This window comes from Sorex araneus, chromosome X (genome assembly GCF_027595985.1).
Source record: "Sorex araneus isolate mSorAra2 chromosome X, mSorAra2.pri, whole genome shotgun sequence".
Classification (NCBI taxonomy): Eukaryota; Metazoa; Chordata; class Mammalia; order Eulipotyphla; family Soricidae; genus Sorex; species Sorex araneus.
This window is the reverse complement of record NC_073313.1, coordinates 216,820,295-216,838,267: the sequence shown is the minus strand read 5'-3', so window position 1 is coordinate 216,838,267 and position 17,973 is coordinate 216,820,295. Positions and strand designations below refer to the sequence as shown.

The following is a 17,973-nucleotide window of genomic DNA, read 5'->3' as shown; positions in this document are numbered from 1 at the left end:
AAACCAGAGTGCCCAAAAACAGATGACTCATTAAAGAAACTCTGGTATATCTACACAATGGAATACTATGTAGCTGTCAGAAAACATGAAGTCATGAAATTTGCATATAAGTGGATCAACATGGAAAGTATCATGTTGAGTGAAATGAGTCAGACAGAAAGAAACAGACATAGAAAGATTGCATTCATATGTGGAATATAAAGTAGCTGAGAGGTACAAGCTTGCAATGATGCAATTTCTGGCAGATATTTCTCTGGACTTTTTTACTAAAATACAGAAATGCAAACCTGTGCAGCCACTAGTGCGACTGCTCGACCTCATATCTCTTCATTCTCAACAATGGAAAACAAATTATTAAATGCTTCCTTTTCAGCAGGTCTGACTTTAGGGGGGAGAAACTCCAAACAGTAATAGTGAGTTTTTTGCTGAAATATTGAATGTAATCAAAGTAAAGTGAAAGTAAAGTGAAATTTATCAGTTACACAGGCAGGGGGGTCTGGGGAGGTGGGGGAGGGGGGAGGGAGGTATACTGTGATTCTTGGTGGTGGAATATGTGCACTGGTGAAGGAATGAGTGTTCGAGCATTGTATAACTGAGACTTAAACCTAAAGCTTTGTAACTTTCCACATGGCGATTCAATAAAAGAATAAATAAAAGAAGAATGAATAGGCATTAGACAGGGGTTGCTGTGTAAATATATCATAATATGGGATATATATCACAATGAACAGAGTGGATATAATTATTTCCTTCATAACCACACAAACACCAGGTATCCCAAAGTTTAAGAATTTTCTGTGGGAGAGAGGCAAAAAAGTACAATCGAAACAACATCTGCACATGTATGTTCATCGCAGCACTGTTTACAATAGCCAGAATCTGGAAAAAACCCGAATGCCCCAGAACGGATGACTGGTTGAGGAAACTTTGGTACATCTATACAATGGAATACTATGCAGCTGTTAGAAAAAAGGAGGTCAAGAATTTTGTAGTCAAGTGGATGGGCATGAAAAGTTTCATGCTGAGTGAAATGAGTCAGAAAGAGAGAGACAGACATAGAAAGATTGCACTCATCTATGGTATATAGAATAACAGAGTGGGAGACTAACACTCAAGAACTGTAGAAATAAGTACCAGGAGGTTGACTCCATGGCTTCGAGGCTGGCCTCACGTTCCGGGGAAAGGTCAACTCAGAGAAGCGATCACCAACTACATTGTAGTCGAAGGCCATGTGGGGGAAGGGAGTTGCGGGCTGAATGAGGGCTAGAGACTGAGCACAGCGGCCACTCAACACCTTTATTGCAAACCACAACAGCTAATTAGAGAGAGAAAACAGAAGGGAATGCCTTGCCACAGTGGCAGGGTGGGGTGGGGGGGAGATGGGATTGGGGAGGGTGGGAGGGACACTGGGTTTACGGGTGGTGGAGAATGGGCACTGGTGAAGGGATGGGTTCCAAACTTTGTATGAGGGAAGTATAAGCACAAAAGTGTATAAATCTGTAACTGTACCCTCACGGTGATTCTCTAATTAAAAATAAATAAATTAAAAAAAAAATAAATAAAAAAATTAAAAAAAAAAAAGAATTTTCTGTGGGAGGGGCTGGAGTTATAGCACAGCGGGTAGGGTGTTTGCCTTGCACACGGCCGACCCGGGTTTGACTTCCAGCATCCCATATGTTCCCCTGAGCACCGCCAGGGCTAATTCCTAAGTGCAGAGCCAGGAGTGACCCCTGTACATTGCTGAGTGTGACCCAAAAAAGCAAAAAAAAATTTTTTTCTGTGGGGATTTGTAGCTTATTTTTTTAAATGAAAGCAGGCACTTGATTAAATACAAAGAAATGCCCAAAATAAAATGCACCTTTAATTTAATAACAGATTGATTTTTTTACATTTTTAACACATATGATGTTAATTGAGAAAACAGTGGGAGAGACTATTAATTTAGTCAAAAAGTCTGCTTCATTTATATTAATTCTGTTAAGAGCTCTTGAACTTTAACAAAATTGCTTAAATAATAAAGTAAGTCTTGTAGAGAGGTATTTATTTTGGAGTGGGTACATGTGTTAAAAATGTCTACCAAAAATAGTTGACACGTTGGGTAAATAAATCATTAGTTTGAGAACATTTGCACAGTTCACTCATCTCTAATAACTGATGGATTCTATGAAGCACTCTCCTGTAAACCAGGATAAAATAAAAACTGGCAGGGGCTGTGAATTTGTCATGAGATTGTCTCAAATAGCATTTAAATAGGGGTTGTCTTACACAAAATAAAGAAAACTTTTGCTTACAAATCTCACCAGGCAAGTAATTTAGGACATTTTCTTGTGTTTTCTATATGTTCTTAAACTTATCTTTATGTAGAGTAAAATTAATATAGTTAAATTCCTGATGATAGAAATTGAAATAGCACATCTACTTATATACACATCCAGAATGAAGTTTTGGAAAAAATTTTACCTCAACCTTTGATTTTCTATATGAATTTCTCACAATGAAATATAAAAGCCACATAAAAATATTAAGTATTTAAAAATTGTACAAAAATATAAAAACATAGAGCCATAATGCCCCAAAGAGGGAGAGAAGGGAAGAGGGAGGGATCGAAGGAAGGGGTGGAAAGGAAACAGGGGACATCGATTGTGGGAAATGTACATTGGTGAAGGGACAGATGTTGGAACATTATATGACTGAAATCCAATCATGAACAACATTGTAACTGTGTATCTCATTGTGATTCAATTAAAAAATAAATAAAAGTTAAAAAATTAGGTATAATTAAATACAGGCACACATGTATGTACATTGGTGTATGTATACATGCAAACAAATTGAAAAGGAGATCAAGGCTGCACATTAAGAGGACAGGTGTGTTTTCTAGTGTATCATTTACGACTGTCTAAGGCAGGAATATCTATTTGGCTTTTCCTTTCTCTTCTTTAAGCATTGAGTTAAGAATAGAAACTGGGCACCTCTTGTGTATCCTAACAGTGTATCTGCTTTATTGTCTTTTATCCAGTCATTCGTGCTAAAGTTAAAGAGGTAAAGAGCAAGTGCCATGATGTGACTGCAGTAGTGGAGGTGAAAGAGGTACTAAAGGCTTCTTTGGTCAACATTCCAAGGGACACTGTAAACCTTTACACCAGCTCTGGCTGCCTGTGCCCACCACTTAATGTTAATGAGGAATATGTCATCATGGGCTATGAAGATGAGGAACGTTCCAGGTATGCTCCATAAAGACTTGGAATACTTTCTATGTCTAGGCAACCCTTGCTGTACTTGTCTAGAGATCTTACTCTTGGGTTCTTGCTTTAGCACTTATTTAGCTTCTAGAAGATCATGAATAGGTGCTGGTTGTGCCCCCTCAGTTCCATATATACATAGATATGTGTAGGTGTATGTGTGTGATTCCCAGTGGTGTGGAATACATGGTTTCAAATCCTTAAGAATCACTCTTTCAAAACTTCGTTGTCCTCCTGTTCTAAAATAAGCAGTCTGTTTTTACTTGTTTATGATTGCCTGTATTTTTCAGTAACACATTTCAAGTTTTAAAAAAAATGTTTGATTCTTTAAAAATACAGATTACTGTTGGTGGAAGGTTCTATTGCTGAGAAATGGAAGGATCGCCTAGGTAAAAAAGTTAAGGTAAGTCTATGATTTATGTTCTAAGTATCCCTGGAAAGGGGCTGGAGAGATAGCACAGTGAGGAAGGCATTTGCTTTGCATGCAGCTGACCCAGGTTTAATCCCCAGCATCCCATATGTTCCCCTAACCCCTACCAGGAGTGAGTTCTGAGTGCAGAGTAAATCCTGAATATTGCCAAGTATGACCTAAAAAACAAACAAAAACAACCAACCAAGTGAACAAACAAAACCCCAAAATATACTTGGAAAATAAAGCAGAAAATAAACTCTTTGCCATAGGAATAAAATGGCTGCCTGAGACATATCATTTAAATTTCATGAAACTACATGAAAACTATCAAAATATGAGATACACACAGAGAGAAATATATGTATATCTGTATGCATATTTGTGTATTTAAAAATCCAGATGGACTTTTCTTTAATTTTTTTGAAGAATGAGTTCTCTGTGTCGAGGTTCTAATAATAGGCTCCTGACTTGTAAAAGAGGCCTCGTGTATTTTCTCCAGAACTGATAGGGCGACTGTATATTTCATTAATATATTTGATTCATTAATATAGTTCACATATTTTTCTTCTAATTTACTGTTCTACCATACTTAGCGTATTGCTTCCATTCTTGTATTCATCTGGTGATGGCCAGGGGACTGTACCACTGCCTGGCACACATCTACATTCCAGGGAGAAATAAAGAGGAGGCGAAAGGGACTTTCTGAGTGCACCATCTAGCAGGACTTCCTTGGACTGAGCCCCATGTAATTCCTAGATCCAAGAGAGACTGAGAAATGTTTTTTCTCTGGACATACTGCTTCCTTGAACCCATTATAGTTATGAGTGAAAGATGGAACAGAATAAAACTTGGGTGAGAAAATGCCAATGTTAAAAAAAGAAAATGCCAGTGTTGTTCATTATATGGAAATCAGTGCCTGTGTACAAGGCAGAGCTATTTTCATCTGTATTCATCTGTAAAAGATATGACCCAATTAGACACAAGGATAGTAGTTCTATTTTAAGACAACGACTTTTGATTATGGAAGTGATACATTTTCTGGAAATTGCATAGTAGATTTATTATGTAAGGTTCCATTTTTTCCTTACTATACTAAGCAAATCTGCTTAGTATAGAAAAAAAATAAAATAAATAAATATTGAAGAATATGCATAGACTATCAAATAATAAAAAGGTGTGTGTATGTGTGTATACATACTAGGTGGGTTGGTGATAGAGCAGATATTGTACAGATACAATACATTCTTTGCCTTCCCTAAATTTGAAAGTTTGAGAAACATTCACAGAGTAAGTTAAACAGCCCTGGGCAGTTTATCTTATGCATCTTGTATTTAACACAGCTGGTAGAGTGTTTGCCTTGCACTTGGCCAGCCTGGGTTCGATTCCTCTGTTCCTCTTGGAGAGCCCAGCAAACTACCAGAGTATCCTTCCTGCACAGCAGAGCCTGGCAAGTTACCCCGCAGTGTATTCGATATGCCAAAAACAACAAGTCTCACAATGGAGACGTACCCACTCGAGCAAATTGATGAAAACGGGATGACAGTGCTATAGTGCTATAGATACATTTGAGTTTAAGTGACCTACAAAAATGTAGAGGGCATTATTTTTCATGATTAAGATTCTTCTCCACAGACACCTGTATCCCACAGTGTGTTTGTCAAAAGTGAGATGTATCTTAAGCTCAAACTTGAGGTAGTTTTTCATTTGTGTCTCACTGAAATTAATTTGGTTCTTAGCAAAGAAAAAGCAGCTTTTAGTATGGTGAACTCCTTACTGTCCTTTCAATTTGTCTTTCTGCTGCTAATGCAGAAGAGAGGTTCGTCCTACCTAAATTCCCGTAGCATTTGGAAGAGCATCCTTGTTGCAAAGTCTGTAGCAACTTCTGTTTTGTTTTAACAAGACACTATCTCATAAAGACCTACATTGCTTGTTTGTACCATTTCTTAGTAGGAAAAACATCTTCCATTGCTTTCTACAGACTAATGTTTTTTTAAAGTTGTTAAAACACATATTCTTAATCTAGCTTTAAATATGCTAAAGGGAAGAATTTAACTCAAAAAGGTTTCTATTCATATTCTGATAAGTCCAGCTAAGACTTGTTTTTTTTTCTTTTTTGGGTCACACTTGGTGATGCACAGGGGTTACTCCTGGCTCTGCACTCAGGAATTACTCCTGGGGGTGCTCGGGAAGCCATATGGGATGCTCGGGAATCGAACCCTGGTTGGCCGTGTGCAGGGAAAATGGCCTACCTGCTGCGCTATCGCTTCAGCCCCATCCAGCTAACACTTTGAATGGAAAATAACTTGGTTATAATTATTAGATCTTTTAGTTTTTCAATCTTTCTGAAAGAATAATAAACATTTTATTAAGGATTTTTTAAAGTTACCTTTCTCAACTGATATTTTAGCTCTCAGCTGATAGATCAATAATTGTTTTGTCATGTAAATGAGTGCTTACCTAGGTCACTGCTTTAGGGTTGTGTGTGTGTGTATGACACCAATGGTACTCAGAGTTTATTCCTGGCTCTGTGCTCAGGCTGGAATCATTTCTGGCAGTGCTCAGGGGAACACATGGGGTGCTAGGGATCAAATGTGTATTGGCCACAAGCAAGTCAATAAGTTTACCTGTTGTACTATCATTCTTGACCCTAGATCACTTTTATTATAATTGTTCAGGTCAAGATTTTCAGGGAGTTGAGAATTACTTTATTTAATATGAAAAACAGCAAGATAGTGGACTAAACTAATATGTTAAATATATTAAAATAAAGAATTGTTGAGGCTAGAGTGGTAGCACAGTGGGTAGGGTGTTTGCCTTGCATGGGGTCAAACCCAAATTCAATCCCGAGAATCCTATCTGGACCCCTGAACACCACCAGGAGTAATTTTTTCTTTTTTTAAAAAATATTTAAATTTTATTTTCATAAAGTTGTTGACAATAATTGCTTACATTCAATGTTTCAACACCAATCCCATCACCATTAACACCTCCCCACCACCATTATTTTGAATTTTTCCACCACCACCCAAGCCTGCCCCATAGGCAGATGCTAAATAATTTATTTTATATTGCTTGTTATGAATAGTATGAGAAGTCCTGAAGTTCTAAAATTTTAAAATATTTGGGGTCCAAAGGCATCTCTGCAGCATGCTGCTCTCTTCTGAGATTCATTTGTGACTCTCTGAATCACGGGCATTGATGCACTTAAATAGCGCCCAGAGGCAGTTCTTGGGCAGATTGCCAGGAAACCAGAAGGGTGGTGAGATGGGGGAAGGTCTCCCACCCCTAACTCCATGAAGCCTGGAGTTTTCAGTCACTTGTCCCGCATACCTGAGTTTTTCAGTGGGTTCATTCTCATGTGTGGGGACTTGGGACAAGCCTGTGAGGGTTAGCCGTGAGTGTGGCAGTGATTGCCAGGAGTAATTTCTGAATGCAGAGCTCAAGCATCACTGATGTGGCCCAAAATAAAAAAAAAGAAAAAAAAGCCCCAAAACTCTTTTAATTAAAAAATAGTTTATGTATTAAGCACCTTATACATTTTGTCTGTTAATTATCAGGACACTTTTATGAGCAGGTTTTGTTAATAACTCCAATTAATAAATGATAAAAATGATATCTACTTTATGAAATTTGTTTGGTAAGTAGTATATTTAGAATTTAAACAAGCTTGGACAAGTTTCATGCTACTTAAAAGGTAGTGGCTCCTTGCTCCAGGCCTCTCCCCACCCGTTTGGGCCTAGCCTCGCATGAGTGAAGTCCCTTGGGACCCAGGTAATGCAGAACATTGTGACCTTGGACTCTGGGCTTAATGATTGGACCTGGAAACGGAGATCCTCTGCCTGTTTCCCCCAGTCTCTGGTGACCTAGGGGTCACACCTGTAAGCCACCTCCTGTTGATGCCAGACAATCTCGTCATTGGCCACCCTCCAGATCACACGGCTGCTTCTCCCAGAAGGGAGCATAAAATGAGACCCCATAGTCATGCTACCAGACTCCACGCCAGGCTGTTTTCACTTGGGGCACCCAAGAAGGGGTCAGGTAAGAGCCCTCCTCGCCCCAAGGAGCCCAGCCCTAGCAGCTGACCTCCACAACCCAACCGCCACCATGCTCCAGGCCGCTTTCCACACACTCGGCTAAGCCTCACGTATGAGTGAACATATTCCTGAACCACGTGGCCGCTTTTGCAGCTGCACAACACACCATAAAAGACTCCCTACCTATTCTCCATAATTATCACACCATATTTGATGGGGTTCAGACAGTAGGCAACAAATCAGAGGGAAATAGATATATATGTATATATATACATGTATATATACATATTTTTAGATATATATACCAAAGCTCACATCACCCAAACTTTAACAACATGTTAGTGATATCCTATAGAATGTCTTAATCACTCCTGCCAAAATAGAATAATCTTCACACTGTTTCCTATATGAACACCTTTTTTGTAAGCATGTTCAGCAGTTCTTCATAACAGACAATACAAAATATGTTCTTTCAGTTGTGTTTTGGGACAGGGATTTGGATTTGGGATGGAAACATCCCAAATTTGGTGGTAGGAAGGTGTAATGGTGATGGAATGAGTGTTTGAGTATTAAATGTAATCAAATATTGTGAACTAACTTATAAAATTAAAAAAATTTAAAATAACTAATTTATGCATTAAAGAGGTATTTGTATGGTTAGTAGATATTGCTTAATAATTCAGCACATGCATTAATTTTAAAAAGGTTAAAAGTCATGTTGGAATGAACATTTTATTGTTAGGTTATATAAACTTGGTAAGTTTATGCCGAAAAGTTATGATTTTCTTCTATATGTGATTTAATATTTAACTAAACATTCAATAAGTAATGAAATATTTCTTAAGAAAAAAATGATAGTGGCTCCAAAGCCTGCATCACTGACATTGCCTGAGAGTTCATGTTGTGATGGTTGGATAAAAAGATCTTGGGCTCTACCCTAGACCTATGAATGAGAATACGAATTATATTAAAAAGTCCAAGTTATTTTTATGTTTACTGAAGTTTGAGAAGTACAATTAGTTGTAGTGAATATCTTATTCTCTATCTTTAATACCCATAATATAAATCCTTATAATTTACTATATGACATGTAAACATTACTGATAGTGTTACTATGAAATATATTAAACTTTATTATAGTTATTAGGAATTAGACATGCAATTAAAATTTTAAAAAATTATAGTCTAGTCACCCTGATTACAATATTGTTAATGTTTATGGTTTGTTTGGGGGCCATACCTGGTAGTGCGCAGGGCCTATTTTTAACTCTGTGCTCAGGGATCATTCTTGGTGGGACTTGAGGGATAATATTGGGTGCTGGGGATCAAACCCCAGGTTGACTGCACACAAGGCAAGTGTCTTGTCCTCTGTACTATCTCTCCAGCCTCTGTTGATGGTTTTTAAGTACATAGTTGTTGCATCTTGCCATCACCGAGTATCCATGATTCTCCACCACTGTCTTTAAGTTATTCCTAGTCTACCAGCTTTCTCTCCTTTGTTCCACCTCCTTACTGCCTGTAATCCCAGTTTTGTAATCCAAGGTGAAGCTTTGTCAGTGTTCTATACTGTCTGTTCCCTTGTTTCATTTCCCTATATATGACAGATGAATGAGATCATTTGGTGCTTATTTTTTCTCTCTCTGACTTACTTTGCTTAACACAGAACCTACTCTTTAGTTCCAAACTGCAAGATTTCATTTTTATTATATAGTTATTTTTTGTGTGTTTTTTTTGTTTTTTTGTTTTGTCTCTTTCTTTGTTTTATTTTGGGTCACACCCAGTGATACACAGGGGTTACTCCTGGCTCATGCACTCAGGAATCACTCCTGGCAGTGCTCAGGGGACCATATGGGATGCTGGGAATCGAACCCGGGTTAGCCACATGCAAGGCAAATGCCCTACTCACTGTGCTATTGCTCCAGCCCCTGGTTTTTGTTTGTTTGAGGGCCATGTCTGGCAGTGCTCAGGGCCATAGATACCACAGCATCTTTATTCATTCATCTGGAGATTTGAAGTTGTTCCTATATCCTGATTATTGTATTAAGTGCTACACTGAATAGAGACACGCATAAATCTTTTCAAATTTGTGTTTTGTGGCAGATGCCAAGAAGGATAGCTGCTAGGTAATATGGAAGCTCTATAATTTTTTTTGAGAAATCACCGTACTATTTTTTATAGAGGCTGAATCTGACATCATTGCTACAGACAGTGATAAGGTTTTCTTTTTTACCACACCCCATCAGCACTGTTGTTTTCCCATATTTTTGGTGTGGACGATAGCACAGCAGGCAGGGCATTTGCCTTGCACGTGGCCGATCTGGGTTCGATTCCTCTGTCCCTCTCTGACAGTCCAGCAAGTGACCGAGGGAGAGTATCCTGCCCATACGGCAGAGCTTGGCAAGCTACCCGTGGCTTATTTGATATGCCGAAAACAGTAACAAGTCTCACAATGGAGACATTACTGGTGCCTGCTCGAGCAAATCGATGAACAACAGGACGACAGTGTTACAGTGCTATTTTTGGTATATGACCATATGAGGTGCCGGGATTGAACCTGGATCAGAGGTGTGCTGGCCAATTACCTTACTCACTGTACCATCTCTTTAACTCCTAGGATAATATTTTTTAGCTGGTTCTATCTTCCCCATTTTCCATTTTTTCACTGCTCAATTCACATGGACTTTTAAGGGTGGTAATTTATTGTGGCTTGAGTTGGATATCATATTGTATTATAAGAGAAAAAGTCGAAAAATAGCACTTTCTTCAAAATCACTATGTTAATCATTTGTGATGTGCCTTGTATCTGTCACTTCAGGCAGTGCTCACATACGTGACCAAGTATTTTATTACCAGCTACCAGAGTGAACACTTTCACACTAAGATTTGATAAGAAAAAATTGCTAATAGTGATAAGTGACCAATTTTATGCTTTATATAAAATTAGAGAATTGTGTTCATGTCACACCAACTTCATAGTCACTGTCACTGTCACTGTCATCCCATTGCTCATCGATTTGCTTGAGCGGGCACCAGTAACGTCTCCATCGTGAGATTTGTTACTGCTTTTGGCATATCGAATACGCCACAGGTAGCTTGCCAGGCTCTGCTGTGCGGGCAAGATACTCTCGGTAGCTTGCTGGGCTCTCTGAGAGGGGTGGAGGAACTTCGTAGTAACCCTGGTTATGTATGAATTCTGTACTTTTGGAAAAGAGGTAAATGCCTTTGAGGTCTGCTTTTGCTGTCTTAGCCAGTGGTTGGTACAACAGAAATAGTGACGCTGATAATATGTACACATGTCTATTTTCTGTTCTAAATTTCACAGCGTTGGGATATGAAGCTCCGTCATCTTGGACTGAGTAAAAGTGATTCCAGCCACAGTGATTCCACTCAGAGTCAGAAGTCTGCAAGAAACTCTCACCCCAGGCAAGCACGCAACTAAATCCTGAACTGCAGAGAGAACATCTGTGGGATTTCTATTAAGACTTGTATTGCTCGACTAGCAAAGGAAAATTGCACGATTGCACGTCATATTCTACTTTTTTTTTAAACCACAAAGAACCATGTGGTAACTGATATAACGTCTATTTTCTTTCATTTTCTGCTTTTCCTCCCCCTCTCCACACTCCACTTTTTTGTGGTCTCGGTGCAGAACCTTAGGTATATCTATTTCATGTATCATGGGAAATTATTCTTTTCAACAATAATAAATTAAATACATTGGTATCTAGGCCTCTGTGATGGAGAATAAATGTGAAGTTACAGTTCTGCACCCAGATTGGAATGCAATTTTGGAGCAGAGAGATTTCTGGCATACAAAGAAAGCTTGATACACTGTAAAATATACTCTGCTGATCTAATTACAGCCTAATTTTCACATGCCTTTTGGGCATTCTCACGCTTGCAAACCCTAAATGTTTATAAAGGTAAAATGGCAGTTTGAAATCAAATGCCACACAGGCAAAGCAATCAAGCATTAGGAAGCATTTAGGAAGAAACTATACACAAGATGAGTTATTTGCAAGATTGGCAGGAAGCAAAATAAGTAGGAGCTGGAGAAAGAAAATTTTGCCTGATTGAGAAGAACAACTAAAAGCAGTAGCTGTTGGAGCATAAACAGTAGCATTTTTCTTTTGGCACTGCATTTGATTTGTTTATGAATATGCTAATCAGCAGTAGAGGATCACATTATAACTAGACATCTGCTGTTATCAGCATAGCTCGTAGAATTTGCTTCCTTTTAAAGAAACTCATGGGTGTTATAAGAAATAGGGCTGGAGAGATAGTACAGCAGGTAGGGTACTTGCTTTGCATGTGGTCCACCTGGGTCCAATCCCTGGCATCCCATACAGTCTCCCAAGTCCACTAGGAGTGATCACCAAACACAGAGCCAGGAATCAGTCCTGAGCACTGGGTGTGGCCCCAAACAAAACAATCTAACTTGCTACGTTGATCAGGGGGGAAAGTACATATGCATTTGCATCAGAATTTTTAAGAAAAAATCATGCAGCTCTATAAGGTGCTTTAGTGCACTGACCTGCACTTTAGCATTTGAATTTGTGCTGTTTAATGCTCAACAAAATGCCTAGTAAAGGAATTATGGCTGTCAGGAGAGATGTTATTCTGATGCTTGAACCAAATGCATATTCTCATTATCCAAGCTGCAGGAGGATCTCCAGAGACCAGGAGGACAAACAATTCTTTCACTTCCTTCCTCCAGCAGTGTTCTTTAGAGCCTGTGCTAATCATCTGCAAGTCTTATTTCCTTCCATTTTCATGTTTGATATTAGTGGAACCAAATTTCCAAGCTATGAAATGCTGAAAATAAAATCCTGATGAAGCAAATGGCGCTGTGTTTTCTTCCAGAAAGTCACAAAACCATGTAAGAATGAAGTCCACTGGGTGACTGGTGGAGGGATGCTGACACTTGTGGTGGGTACTGGTGGAGGGTTTGGAGTTGGAATATTGAATGCTCAAAATTCTGTTAAGCTTCATTTTTTTAAGTTGGTTTATTCTTGAAATAAGGTTTCTTAGAATGGGAACTGGTAGGGGTAGAGGGCAGAAGGGGATTAATAATTCATTAAAATTTTCTTTGTAAAGAGAAAACTGTTTCTTCTGATGAGCCCCAAGACCCTAGAAGTTAGTTATTACCTTTTCCAACTACCTTTCCCAGTCTTTTAAGCTCCCATATGCTGCCTTCTGATAACTTCACTGTCTACCATTTGGGCTCTATTCACAGGTGGTTAGAAGCCCTTTCTAGATGCTGCTTTTGTGACTTAAAAAGGTAAATTTAGGTGTCATGAGGTAGTATGTGTCACAACAAAAGAACTGAAACTTAGGATCCTGCCTCCTGACACCTACATCTTAGAACTTCAAGGTCCTAAGGCTGGAAGGTTGGACTTTCTCATCTCGTTCTCATTCCTTCTAAAGGTCACTCCAGGAAGAGGATAAAGTTTCATCGAGTCTTCCAAAACAAAAGAGGAATTTTAAGTGAAAAATCCTGCTGTATAGTACAGGGAAAAGTCATAGATGTTTCTAGCCCTGTCATTTTCTTTGGGTTCTCTGTGTTTTCAATAATTTTGTGTAGAACTTAAGGCTATATATGCTCAGAACATATGCCATTATGATGCAAAGAAAAGAGACCAGAGTCTTAAGTTCAACAGTGTTTTTTTGGGGGGTGGCCACTTTCCATGTTAATGCTTGATTTTGTTTATTTATACATTCTGTCAGTTATTCAGAGTTTCTAAAAGGGTGTGTTTCTAACATGAAATACATTTAATGATGGAGTTTGGTAGTTGCAAAACCCCCATTAATAAATGATGGGCAGGCTTCTTTTGAGAACTGACATGACTTTAGTGTCAATGTTGACTATCTAATAAGTGGACTAGAGATACAGTTCAGTGAGCTGAGTGCATGAGGGAGGCTGGGGTTCATTCCTAGTACCACATGGTTTCCTGAGCACATAGGTAAGAACAGCCCCTGAGCACTGCTGGGTGTAACTCAAAAACCAATAAAGACAGAAACCCTCTCTGTTCTTTAAATGCCTTAATATAAATATATCTCATTAGTGCTCTCTATAGGCTTTTCCGACAGGAACTAACTTTCAAAGACACTAAACTTTGAGAATGACAAAATCTAAAATTTCTTTGGGAAATTATGTTTACCTTCAGGATTTTAATTTCCTGGATAAACAATAACATATGTTAGCTGTTCGTTGAATAAACTAGCAAAAATGAAAATAACAGCAAACTTAGATTTTCTTCACGAACACATTTGACTTTGTCACATACAGAGTGTAATCTGATTCGGGGCCATATGTTTCTCTGAGCATATGGGGGTGGGGTGGGACAATTCTATGTCTTTCCACATCTGTTACGTATTAAGAAGGCACATACAAAAATTACAATCACTGTGAGTAAATAGCACCACATATTGCTTTTGGCAAGGAATTATTTGCTATTATTTTTTAACAGAAACATGGCAGAAACATAAGTATTTGATGATTGGTGTTTATTTAGACTGAATTTTAATATTTGAATAATGTGAGCATTAATGAAATCAGTTGAAGTAAAGCAGAAGTTACTGCAATTGCTGATAAAAAGATAAATATGCTGTGACATTGTGAAAAAGTGCAGGATCAAGCAGATAGAAGCTACTCACAGTTTTCCTTAAATCACAGTCTACTATCTGTATGGCCAAAAATCTACATAATAGAATTTACATTATATATGATGATTTATATACATGCATCTTCAACTCCAACCCCAAATACTGTCACTTCCTCTCTTCATTTACCCTAGCCCAAAGCATAAAGGGTGAGTTGTACTTCATAAGAGGTCATGTAACTGAATGTGGCATTTATGAAACAGTTGTTTTTAAAATGTACAGTTTAGTGCCTAAGGGATAGCACACCATGCCTTGCACACAGCCTACCCAAGTTCAATTTGCAGCACCACATACAGTCCCCTGGAGTAAACCCTGAGTGCTGAGCCAGGGTTTAATAAACACAAACTTTCTAAAGAAATTTTAGGTCTTGTCATTCTCAAAATTTGGTGTCTTTGAAAGCTAATTCCTGTTGAAAAAGCCTGTAGAAGCCCTATTGAGATATATTTGTATTAAAGCATTTCAAGGTAGACCTGAGCACAGCGGGGTGTAGCCTCAAAACTAAAAATAAAAAAAAGTATGATTTATCTGTGAGTGATTTGTGTACCTGTTTTAAAAACTCTGTGTCAAAAGTCTCGTGAAAATTTCTTGGGCTAAAAGGAATTGTAAGTGACTTGTATACCTGGGTTTTGGGGGGAGTGTTTTAGGGGGAAAGAGGGTCATACCTGGTGGAGCTCAAGGGTTACTCCTGACTTTACCACCAGGAATTACTCCTGGCGGTGCATGGGGGATCATCATGGGATGGACCCCAGGTCAGCCTCATGCAAAGTAAGCGCCCTACTAACTGTGCTATTGCTCTGGCCCCTGTATCCCTGTTTTAATAAACCATATACTTGCGGTCTCATGAAAAGTTCTTGAAAAAAGTATAAGAATCCTTGCCCTAGACTATGAAAAAAATTTCAGTGGCATAATTTTTATATAGGATGTGCAAGCAAATGAACCTTTTTTGTTGTTGTTTTGGGGTCACACCAGGCTGTGCATGGGGACTACTCCCAGTGGGATTCTGGGTATACATATGGGGTAGTTGCTTCTGGCAACACTAGGAATTGAAACTGGGTGTCCTGCATGCAAAGCATGTAATTGATAGGGATTCTTTTGATATTAATAATTTATAATTTTGTCACTGTGTTGTTGGGACCATATCCTGTGGTGTCATAGATTAAACCCGGGGCCTCCACATATAAAGTCTGTTCTTTACCACTTGCTGGACACCTGGTGATGCTCAGGGATTACTCCTGGCTCTGTACTCAGAAATTTTCCTGGAGATGCTCAGGGGACCATGTGGGATACCGAGGATCAAACCCAGATAGGGCAAGGAAAATGCCCTACCTACTGCACTATTGCTCCTGCTACCTTTTTGTTTGAAACTGGAACTCTGATTTCTCCTAGATCATTCTCTCCCACCACCAGATGCCTGATCTTGAAAGAAAACTATTTTCCAGGACCAAATTCCCTGATTTTCTTTCATTAAATATTTTTATTATGATAGATATACAACTTGTTGAAAGACAAATGACACTGCTTCCTTTTGGCTAAAATGTGGAGATCATTTGTTTCTTCTTTTAATGATAGGTGTTAAGAAGTCAGGGAATTCAGCGAAGGAAAGCATATGCTTTAGAAACCTTGTCCCGTCTAAAAACGAAAGAAGTTGTAGACTATTGGGAGGCTGATTCTTATTGAGAAATGAAAGGGGAAAAGAACTGTCCGCTAACCACAAAATGGAATGGTGCTGCTTACGTAATGGTGCTGTGGCCACCCTTCCAGCGGCCTCCACCCATCCACACACACCAACAAGGAGATGAGATTGAGGTCGCAATTGCAGGGTTCTGTGTTAGGGAAGTCTGGGGCTTCAGCAAGGGTGGTCAGGGTGATGTGTGAAGCTTGGGTTAACCCTGAGAGGAGCAATTGCCTGTGAGAACTGAACACAATCTTTCTTTTTCATGCAGGACAGTAAATCAAGTTTACTTAAATACCTTTATTTCTATGTTATTTTTAATGACTCTGAAAGGAAGCAGAGTTTCCCGGAGATAGTAGGCTTCGAAAAATGGCATGGAAAAACAATTTGGGGTGGATAGTTTTGACTCAACTGAATAAAAGAACAGATAATGAGCAAAATCCAACTGAAAACTTTTCATACGATTTCAAACTGAAATGTATCGGTACAGAATTGTTACACTCACAAGGACTGGATTGTCCTGTGGCCCCCCCCCCATATCTTCCTTTTCTTTTTGGAGTAGGGGGGGCACATGTGGCGATACTCAGAGGCTATTCCTGTGCCCTAAAGAATTATTCCTGGTGGTGTTCATGGGATCATATGGGATGCCAGAGATCGAATCTGGGTTGGCTGCATGCAAGGCAAATTCCCTAACTGCTGTATCATTTCTCCAGCCCCATATCTTCCCTTATTTGCCATTCTGCTTCTTGTATTGCTTGGTTGGTTAAATCCCACACATACCTGCAATAAGTATATTCAAAAACTAAAAAGCATGAAGGAAATAGAAGAAACTGTCTTGTTTTCTAAATTCATTGGTCAACATCCATGTAACATATCTGGATTTCCCTCAGATCAAGAGTCTTACTCCCACAATTCTCTGCCATTCAATTCCTCCAGCTTAGAACTTCAGCTGCTTTTATTCCTCTTTATTCAAGTGCCATCACTCAAAATGGCTCCTGTCACATTGGATATGGTGGAGATGCATTGAACTTCGCACACCAAAATCATAAGCAACACTGTTGTGCATCATGTTACGGCAATAATGAATTTTTTAAATGGCCACTTAAAAAAACAGCCATTTTTAAAGTGCCACATGGGCACTTGTATTTGACTTTTTGCTCTGCAGACTTTTTAGTTCACTATTCAGTTATGGCGTCAGGCTGAGTTAACAGAGGTGGTGTATTTTGAGCAGCTTCTGAACTACAATGCAGGTGCATAAAATAAGTTACTCTTTTTCACTCTTGAGTCAGCTTTGTGAGGTATACAGTTCTCAAATAAGACTCTTGAGTGCTTACACAACCAAGAAGAGAAAAAAAAAGCCTTCCAAGAGAGCGTACTCCTTGCTTTGTTTGATCTTCTCTATCTTTAGAATGACAGAATTTTAAAAAGTTTGTTTGGCCTGGAGCAATAGCACAGCAGGTAAGGCATTTGCCTTGCACTCAGCCAACCCAGATTCGATTCCCAGCATCCCATATGGTTCCCTGAGTACCACCAGGAGCAATTCCTGAGTGCAGAGCCAGGTGTGACCCAAAGAGCAAAAAAAAAAAAAAATCTATTAACTGATCCTCAGGTTGATGAGAAATCTTTCTTTCAAAAGATGGAAATTCTTTTTCTCTTTATGAGAAAAGTGTACTTGTAAAAGTGTGCTTTGTGAGGTAGGTGTACTCAGAATTGAAGGAGACTACTGAATTGTATTTTGATTCAAAAGTGGTAAGATTCTGGGGACCAGAGAGTACACTGGGTAGGGTGCTTGCTTCACACTTGGCTTGCTTGGATTTGACCCCTGGCACCCTCTATGATTCCCTGAGCCTGCAAGCAATGATCCCTGAGAATAGAATAAAGAATAAGCCCTCTGCATTTCTGGGTGTGGCCCCAAAACAAAACTAACAAGATGACAATATTCTAGAGAAT

At 38.9% G+C, this 17,973-nt stretch overlaps 1 protein-coding gene across 1 annotated transcript in view; it reads left to right on the top strand.

Moving 5' to 3' along the window:
- FRZB (frizzled related protein) overlaps nt 1–12,530 on the top strand; it is a 34,423-nt gene extending 21,893 nt beyond the window's left edge. Inside the window, exons 4-6 of the mRNA XM_055120981.1 lie at nt 3,020–3,224; nt 3,582–3,645; nt 11,011–12,530. Coding sequence (XP_054976956.1) covers nt 3,020–3,224; nt 3,582–3,645; nt 11,011–11,127 — 386 coding nt within the window. The 3' untranslated portion in view covers nt 11,128–12,530. The remainder of the gene's footprint in view (nt 1–3,019; nt 3,225–3,581; nt 3,646–11,010) is intronic.
- Nucleotides 12,531–17,973: the final 5,443 nt, after the last annotated feature.